At 54.5% G+C, this 9,341-nt stretch overlaps 1 protein-coding gene across 1 annotated transcript in view; it reads left to right on the top strand.

The window, feature by feature from the left end:
* LOC104510519 (regulation of nuclear pre-mRNA domain-containing protein 2-like) overlaps window positions 1–9,015 on the top strand; it is a gene marked incomplete at its 3' end in the record, with an annotated part of 14,577 nt that extends 5,562 nt beyond the window's left edge. Inside the window, exons 4-9 of the mRNA XM_010152790.1 lie at window positions 3,384–3,484; window positions 4,606–4,683; window positions 5,930–5,982; window positions 6,707–6,833; window positions 7,916–8,091; window positions 8,730–9,015. Coding sequence (XP_010151092.1) covers window positions 3,384–3,484; window positions 4,606–4,683; window positions 5,930–5,982; window positions 6,707–6,833; window positions 7,916–8,091; window positions 8,730–9,015 — 821 coding nt within the window. The remainder of the gene's footprint in view (window positions 1–3,383; window positions 3,485–4,605; window positions 4,684–5,929; window positions 5,983–6,706; window positions 6,834–7,915; window positions 8,092–8,729) is intronic.
* Between the last annotated feature and the right edge of the window lie 326 nt (window positions 9,016–9,341).

The raw sequence follows: 9,341 nt of genomic DNA, 5'->3' as shown, positions 1-9,341 counted from the left end.
CCACGAGCGGTGGTGCCAGCTCCACGTTCCAATTAGGATTCATTATTCCAAGCTCAGGTCCTCCGGGATAGCTGTTTGTTGGCGGGGCTCCGGCTCACATATCGCCTGCGGAGTGCTACATTTGGGGCCTATGAGCTCAAATTTTGGGTTGCTGTGCAGAAAGAGCTCTTCGTTTGGGGGGTCAGCGGGGTGACGAGCGGTCTGGTTTTCCTCTCTCATCCCCACATGTCCCTCAGGTCCGCACCCCTGTATGGACTTGGGAGTGCAGGGGGAACATCCCTTGAAAGCAGTTGCTGATAGATGTTATATGTGTCCTTTTTTTTTTTTCCTTTGAAACAGAAGCACCGGGACGAGATCCGCTAGTTGACACCAGGCCGTCTCCTTTCCTCTCTTTGGAGATTCTTACAGGCAGCGTTGCTTAGGCGCGCGGGGCGCCCGCCCCGCCCCCCCCCCGCCGGTGGGATGGGGGAGAGAATCGGAAGGGTAAAAGGGAGAACACGGTTGGGTTGAGACAAAACCAGTTGAATAGGTGAAGCAGAAGCAAACCAAGGAATTAGTTCCTGACTTCCCGCGGGCAGGCAGGAGTTCGGCCATCTCCAGGATGCAGGGCTCCGTCACGCGTGATGAGGGCTTGGGGAGACAAATGCCATTGCTCTGAACGTCTCCCCCCTTCCTCCTCCTCCTTCCCCCAGCTTCATATGCCGAGCACAAGGTCCTTTGGGATGGAACAGCCCTGGGGGCAGCTGTGCTGCCGGTGTCCCATCTTCTTGTGCACCCCCAGCCCACTCACTGGTGGGGTGGGCTGAGGAGCAGAAAAGGCCTTGACCCTGTGTCAGCACCGCTCAGCAGGAGCCAAAACACCCCTGCGTTACCGACGCTGTTTCCAGCACAAACCCAAACTGTAGCCCCATAGTAGTTACTATGAGGAAAATTAACTCTACCCCAGCCAAAACCGGCACGTTCTCCACCCCCATTCACGTCATGCTCATCACCCACCACCACCTTTCCTGTCCTTCCATGTAATACTTGGGTGTCGTTCCCTGCTGGGCCTCCCTGTGCGGGGTGTGAAGTGCCCACTGAGCTCATCCAGCCCGTGTCGCTGGGCTCGGGCTGTCACGGCGGTCGCTCTCGGGGGGGTGGTTGTGCGGAGTTGCTGGGCACTGGGGTCGGCTCGGGGCGCTGCTGCTTGTAAGGCTTCTCCCCGACTGGTTTGAGTGGTTCCCGCTACGGTAATTCCCATAACGTGCGACTCAAATCCCCGGCTACAGCAATTTAAAGGTATTGCCATGACGATCTCCACTCCTGGTCCCTTTGGGCCAGGTTGTAGGGTTTAATGTTAGGATGAGCTCCTCCCCTTGCCCCTTTGCTGGCTTGGACTTACCCACAATCCCTTGGGATGTACCTGCGCCAAGTGGAGCCTTGTCTGCGAGCCGCAGTCTCTCCAGGGGTGTACCCGCTGCGGCGTCGGCTGATCACAGCTGCTTTGAGGGGCACCTGCTCCAGCGTGGCCTCTGTGGGCCACGATGCCTTCGGAGATGTACCTGCTCCGGAGTGGCCTCACCACAGCCACTGTCCCCTCGGGAGTGACCCTGCTCCAACATGGCCTTGCCCACGGCTGCAGTCCCTCCAGGGGTGTCCCTGCTCTGTCCTGGGCTTGTCCGTGGCCCCACACCCTGAAGTGCTCTGGCCTGAGCTCCCGCGCAGCCGCTGGTGCTTCAGGGTGTACCTGCATGGACTTACCCACAGATGGCCTGGAGGTGGAGTTTCTCCAGCGTGGACTTAACCCGTGGGCCACATCCCTTCCGAGAAATACCTGCAGCAGCACAGACAAAACAGCCACAGACGTTTCGGGGTGTCCTGCTGCGGCATGGTCTTACCCACGGCTATAGGCGTTTCAGGGTGTCCTGCTCCTCTGTGGATGCCTCCGCAAGTCACTCCCTTTGACTGGAGTTCGCAGCGGAGATCCAGCCTGCCCGGTGCGGCACGGAGACGGCAGTGATGCCCTGGCTGTCCGCCAGCCCCGGCGCATCGTCCTTGCTGTGATCAGAACGTTCCCAGATGATAAAGGATAGAGCGAGTGGTGAAAGCGAAGAGCAGGCGCTAACGGGCGCTAGACCCCAGTACCAGTAAGGCAGAGCAAGCCCCACGGCAGGCGGGGGCGCCTGCTAGTTGACAGCTGAAGAGCGGGACCAGCTATGGGTGTCATCTGGCACATTCCGATCAAACCTGGGGTTTTGAGCTCCGAGCTGGGGGCTGGAAAGTGCTGTGGCGGTTTAACCCCAGCCAGCAGCTCAGCACCACACAGCTGCTCACTCACTCCCCGCCGCTGGGATGGGAGAGAGACTCGGAAGGGTAAAAGGGAGAAAACGGTTGGATTGAGACAAAGACGGTGGAATAGATAAAGCAAAAGCAAACCAAGGAATTTGTTCCCGACTTCCCGTCTTGGGCAGGTCTTCAGCTACCCCCAGGAAAGCAGGACTCCCTTTTGCGTAACAGGGACTTGGGAAGACAAACGCCATTGCTCTGAATGTTCCTCCCTTCCCCTTTTCTTCTTCCCCAGCTCTGAAGGCCGAGCACGATGTCGTTTGGGATAGAACATCGCTTGGGGCAGTTGGGGTTGGCTGTCCTGGCTGTGTACCCTCCCAACCCCTCGCTGGTGGTGTGGGCTGAGGAGCAGAAAAGGCCTTGACCCTGTGTCAGCACTGCTCAGCAGGCACCAAAACTACCAACGCTGTTTCCAGCACAAACCCAAACCGTAGCCCCGTCCCAGCTACTGGGAACTCCATCCCAGCTGCAGCCGGTGCAGAGGGGCTGCGTGGTCAGAGAGGAGGGGGAGAGCTCGTATCCGTGGGGTTCAGCACCACTCATCACCGGCTGTGCAGTTGCTTCTCTCGGAAGCAGTTACTCTTGCCCCATCCCTGGGAGTGTCCAAGGCCGGGCTGGATGAGGCTTGGAGCAACCTGGGCTATGGAAGGTGTCCCTGCCCGTGGCAGGGGGTGGGGCTGGAGGGGCTTTGAGGTCTCTCCCAACCCAAACCATTCCATGATTCTTCTCTCTGGAGAGAGCAATGGTTTATGTTTCCCCAGAGCTGCTTCAGAACAGTAACAAATACTTAATTTTTCCCATGAAGAAAGGCTTTGGAGAAATACTATTGTTGCTCCTACTGCTCTGAAACCACCTGATTTTACCCCAAAAAGGGCCCTGATCCGTTATGATACGAGTATGTCCCTAACTCCAAGTGCGTGGACTTGCTGCCTTGGATGTTCTGCTTTGACGGGTCTTTCAAAGCTTTGGTTGAAATCCACGATTGTTCCCGTTGTTATCCATCACGGGAGATGAGAGTGTGGGGGTTAAGGAGAACCCGATGTGCTCTTCTGTTTCAGGGATCCCTCCGTTTCCAAATCGATCGAGAGAATCTTCAAAATCTGGGAGGACAGGAATGTGTATCCCGAGGAAACCATTCTGGCGCTGAAAGAAGCCCTGAGTAAGTGACTCACCCGACGAGTAATGCGCGACTCGGCGAGGTTAGAGCGCGCGGAATCGCCGGGTAAAGGGAGTTGGTCGCGTGGGTCTGCTCCTCCTGCGTCTGCGCCTAGCCCGGGCCCGGTGGCAGCGAGGTGTTGCGCGCGAGCAGCGCTGAAGCCATCTGTCTCGCGAGTGCTGTACCTTTCCAGAGGCAGCTCCGAGTCCTTTCGCATAAGTGGGAATTGTTCCGGCTGAGAGCAAACCAACGGGGAGGTAGAGTGGTCCCACAAGCCCTGAACACGGTAGAGGGTTTGTGGCCCTGGTTCTGCCTCCGGATCTGTTTTAGCAATAAGTTGGTGGTGGTGTTGGAAAAACGCTGGAAGCAAAGCCGGGGGGTGAAGCGTCCTCATGTACTTATGCAAGGTCTCTGCTTCAGAGCCGGGACGGCTAATGTTAACCGTAAACGTGCAGTTGGTTAAACCCAGGAACGAGCCGATACCCAAATCCTTGAAGGAAATTCCGTTTCCACTTTACTTGTTTCCATCGTTCGGGAAATCCTCCCGTGCGGCGGCGAGGGCTGGTCATCGGCGTGGCGGGAGGAACGTGGCGTCTCGGGCCCGGGCTGCAGCACGTGAAAAGGCTTTCACTGGGCGTTGCATGTCGAGACGTGAAGCGCATGCATTCTGAAATCTTGAATTTTGGTGACTTGAAAGCAAAAAACGCTCCCGATCGCCCGTAAAATGGGTACCTGTGGCTGTTTTCCCGCCGTGCATGACTTGCCTGGGGAATGCTGGTCACACACAAGCCTGCCGAAAGAGCCGAGCGGTGTACTTTTCTTTGTGTTTTTTTTTTTCCTTTTCACTGGTCGTTGCTGTGATTTTTGAACTGTCTTCGTGGAAGGGCAAACAGAAACTTGGTTTAAAACTGGAAGACCAGCCCGTAGGTTGCTGCATTCCTGAGTAAACACAGGTTCTCTTGGGCATCCAGCAGCTCCTCTAAGGAAGTTGTTCGGGGTATTTTAAAACAAATTTCTGTTCACTCTTTTACCATATGGCACCAAACAAAAACCCACCAGCAGATTCTTAAAGGAATCCCATAATGCCAGACTGCAACCAAAAACAAAAATGAAATGTTTTCCAGGTACCACTTTCAAAACTCAGAAGCAGCTGAAAGAAACTCTGAACAAACAACCGAATAAGCCGTGGAAGAAATCACAAAGTAAGGAAACAGTGTGAACTCTCGGAACTAACGTAGCGATTCCCTTCCCGGGGAGCAGAAGGCTCGCCCCAGAGTACCTGGACTAAGGCACGAGCCGGCATGTGTCTTCCAGGCTTGTGAAGCTCCTTACAGACCGATGTGTAAAGCCACCAAGGAGTTGGTGCTAGAGAAGCACTTTGTAAAGGAGTGAAGGATGGAAAAACAGTCTTGGTGAGAGCAGATTATGGACAGTGAGGGAAGAGCTGGTGGATCCTCTTGGAAACTGGCGTTAGACTGTTGAGAGATGGAGAGAAGACAGCCAGAGGCGTGTGCTCTGGCAGCAGGAGGTGGATGCCGCCTTCGTGCTCAGGAACACATCGTCAGCAGCAAACTCTGTGCTAGGATAGAAGGAAACTGGCAGATAATGAACTTTTCCACCCGGGAGTGCAGTCTAGCGGGAAATGCATTTCTGAGATACCGGTTTGATTGATCTCGGTAGACGCTAAAGCCGTGAGCGGTCCGTAAAGCCAGACGCTGGTGTAAGACGTGGCGTGCGCCCGCCCGTACCAGAGCTGAGGTCAGAAGGTTGACGAGAGAGTTTGGAAGCGTTTGTTGCTGGCCTTTAAAGTCACAAGCTGCTTTCCCAAATAAAAAGTGCTATATTCAGCATGGATACAGGGCTTTTGTTTCTTCCCACACTTCTCCCATTGGGTCCAAAACCCGATGGATTTATTGTCTCTTGGCAGTGGGCGTCGTTCCCCTCACTCTGTAATAAGATGTCAGAATAGAGGTGGGAGAGGTTTTGAGGTTGAGAACGTGGGGAGGCCTAGTAAGTACCACGAGGAGAAGGGAGCTTCTCCTTGGCTCCACCAGTTCCAAGGCTGGCACTTGGGAAAGAACGTTCTCTTCCTTGTGGAGAGAGAGAAACTCGTGGGATAAGGCACCCCTCGCAGGGACTCGTCTTCCCAGCGGGAGAACTGGGAAAGGTGCGCCCAGGACACAAGTAGGGCACGCTGAAGACACGATAGCGTCACTTGTTGAGCTTGGCCCCGATCTGCCTGCACGCGACTCTGTCCCCGTTAGCTGACAGAACGTCAGAGCTCTGAGGGGCATCTGTGAGGGGGGCAGAAGGCAATGAGTGACCACAGCCTGCTGGTCTTGCGTTGAATTACGTTAAAATATGTTCTATTAGAGCTGCCTTTGAGGACTTGCTTTTCATCGAGGTGTAGTTCCTGGGTTTCTTTATACTTTCTCTTTATTCCCACAGCATCCACAAACCCGAAAGCTGCTTTGAAGTCCAAGATCGTTGCCGAATTCAGAGTAAGTCCACCCCTGGAAACACTCTGTTATGCTAACCTCCGTCCTTGGGCTGTAGGTTTTGTGTAGCTTACGTCCCCCGGCGGCGTAAGCTCGATGGGAAGCTCCAGACGTGTCAGCCGTGAGTTGTGTTAGGGCTGCTGCCCCTTCCGCGCGCTGTTAGGGACAGCAAGGCGGCTGGACGGCATTTGGGGCAGTGTGGAAACTCTGGATGTTGTTTGGGGTAACCTCGTTTGAGAGAGCAGTTCGCCGCCTTGGGAGCTGCGCGAAGTCCACGGGTCGTAGGGGGGCTGGCGGTTACGAACAGCGTGGAGCGAGGCATTTGATCAGGTTGTCCTAGCGAAGGAGGAGTTTTAGGGTGGAGTTAGGAGTTGGTGGCAAGGAATTGATGTAAATTAGGTCCCCCAGAAGAGTGTGGGGTGTTACGGAAGTGCGTGGGCACTAGCAGAGTGAAATACAAAGGCCTGTCCCCACTCTTAGCCATCGTAGCCAGGAGACCGGTAGAATTACAACCCCTGCCTGAGCCCACATCCGCCGATCCATTGGACTTGGGCTTAAAAACCCAGAGATTGGCACGACACGTTTCTGCGTCGGCTCTCGTTCGGCAGCGGTCTTGAACCGGAGCGTGGCTTGTCGCTGAAGCGGGTCTGCGCTGCTGGCTCTGGGCAGCGGGGCTTCTCTTGGGGCAGAATGGGCTGAGGATGCTTTTTTTGTCTGATTTTTCCAGCCACAGTCTCTCATTGACGAATTGCTGTTATATAAGCGCTCAGAAGACCAGATAGAGCTGAAAGAGAAGCAGCTTTCCACTATGAGGGTGGATGTGTGCAGCACTGAAACGCTGAAATGCTTAAAAGGTAAAGGCGGCGTGTAACGTACAAAACCCGACGGAATTAGGGAGGCGCAAGTGGGTGACAGGAGCCCCTCGGTTCTGCTGAGAACCAGAAACCGGGCTGTTTCTGTCAAGTGGCAGAATTTCAGAGTTCAGAAGCACCCAGCAGGAGCCTAAAACCTTTGCTCATCTGAACCTGTTGGCAGAAACCCGCAGATAGGGAGCTGAGGCGCAGCAGAAGCGGGGAAGGTGTATTTTGTCTGGTTCACGCGTGCCCTCGTGGGGCGTTACAACACGCGCTGGTCTGAACACAGAGCCCCTAAACAGTTGCACGTTTAAGTTAATTAAGGCTACAGCTTGCGGATGCCGAGTGTGAGTCCCGATAGCAAGCAGCACACATTAGGGGTAAACGAACTGAGTCACGCTGAGCCGTATTAACAGGGAATTTCACGGAATCATGGAATGGTTTGGGTGGGAAGGGACCTTGAAGCGCCCCCAGTCCCACCCCCTGCCACGGGCAGGGACACCTTCCATAGCCCAGGTTGCTCCAAGCCTCATCCAGCCTGGCCTTGGACACTCCCAGGGACGGGGCATCCACAGCTTCTCTGGGAACCTGTCCCAGTGCTCCCCACCCTCTGCGGGAAGAATTCAATTGCAGCACTGCAGCTAGCTCTAGCTGTGCTAGTAGTCCATGACTGCACTCTGTGAAAACAGTCATTTACGGTCGGGATAACTCCTAGGTGTTCTGATCTCTGATGGTGTCAGGAATCCTTGGAATAGGGTAACGAAGGAAAAAGAAAACTCAAGATTTTTCCCCTTCTGACATGAAAGTACGCTCTCTGGGTGGTTGAAAGGGTCAAATTTTACATTTCTGTGCCTTGAGCTTGTTCATCACTCATAACTAATTAAAAGCCAATCAATGCTGCTAGCACCTTGGCCCCTTAATGAGTGCCGACGGATGAAGAGGGCGGTCGGGGGAGCGGACGGCGTGATGCCGTGTCCGTTGTCTCGACCCTCCCCAGTCGCTGCTACGGAGGATGCACCTCCCAGAGCTGATGTCCCGTTTGGCAGAGGGCAGCTTATTTCCAGGCTGTTCTCTCCTTGCAGACAAAACAGGAGGAAAGAAGTTCTCCAAGGAGTTTGAAGAAGCAAGTTCAAAGCTGGAAGAATTTGTAAACGGCTTAGACAAGCAAGTGAAGAACGGCCCCTCGCTCACGGAAGCGCTGGAGAACGCTGGTATATTCTACGAAGCGCAGTATAAGGAAGTCAAGGTGGTGGCAAACGTAAGTACCCTTCTCCTCGGGCCGCCCGACGTCTGCCTGCGTCCGCTAAGCACCTTGGCGCCAGAAATTCATCATCTCTGTTCACAGATGCGGTTCGGCGGGGCCGTTGTACGAGTGGTTTCAAAAGAGAGCGGAGCTGGGGGGGTTGGGTGAGAAAAGGAGGTGATGCTCCAAAAATCCCGGGCTCAGAACCTCGGTTCTTGTACGCTGCTGGAATTTTGTAGCCCCTCTGTATTTTGAAACGGGGGTAAAATTACACTTCAGCCTGACAAACCCTAAATTCTGGAGGCGTCACACATCGTGATCGGTGTGTAAACTGGATGTATAAACAAAGAATTTGGTAAAGCATCGTAAAAACAACCGACCCTAGGAAAGGAAAAAAAAAACCAAACTGGCAGCATATTTATCAGAAAACATGGGGGGTCATGAAAACTGTTTTGAGTCATTGGAAAAAGGTTTTCCCTTCCCCTTTTTTTGCGGTCCTTGCTCTGTAGATGGCTGAAGAGCGGAGCGCTCACCGCGGGGGACGGGGTAATTCCAAGTGGATTTCTAGGGCTGCGCGACGCTTCATTAGGGAAGTGCTTGAGGCACGCGCTCTTCCCGTGAAAATACTCAGGCCAGTGTCCTTTCTCCTTTAGGCGTATAAAACGTTTGCTAACAGAGTGAGCAATCTGAAGAAAAAGCTGGACCAGTTGAAAGCGACGCTCCCCGACCCAGAGGAGTCTCCCGTCCCTTCTCCAAGTATGGACGCCCCGTCTCCGACGGGCTCCGAGTCCCCTTTTCAGGGGATGGGGGAGGAGGATAACTCCCGGTCTCCCGTAGCTGGAAGCCGCAAGACGGTATCTCCGGAGCCTGTGACGGATAATCGGGATGTGGAAGACATGGAGCTCTCCGACGTGGAGGATGATACGTCTAAAATTATCGGTAGGTTCTGTGGGGGCAGCAGAGTGATTGTCGCCTCGAAATCGTTTCGGGACAAACCGGGCCCTTCAAGTGGTGCTTGGGGTGTCGCGGATGCGCAAAGCCCTTGTTGGGCTGCGGATCGATGTGGGTGGGGATCCGTCTCCTACCCAGCGCCCTGACACCAGCAGGGAAGTCCTGATCCAGCTGGGATCACTCCCATCTCCCAGACTGCTCATTAAATACATTTTTCCATGGGAATCAGACCTAACGTGCCACGTGATCCCGTTGAAAATCCCAAACCCTGAGTAATCCTCTGGGGACAGGGAATTAGAGAATGAGGGAAGGGA

The sequence above is a fragment of the Eurypyga helias genome, unplaced genomic scaffold (assembly GCF_000690775.1).
Source record: "Eurypyga helias isolate BGI_N326 unplaced genomic scaffold, ASM69077v1 scaffold26925, whole genome shotgun sequence".
Classification (NCBI taxonomy): domain Eukaryota; kingdom Metazoa; phylum Chordata; class Aves; order Eurypygiformes; family Eurypygidae; genus Eurypyga; species Eurypyga helias.
The sequence above is the reverse complement of the archived record's forward strand: the minus strand, read 5'-3'. Positions and strand labels throughout refer to the sequence as shown.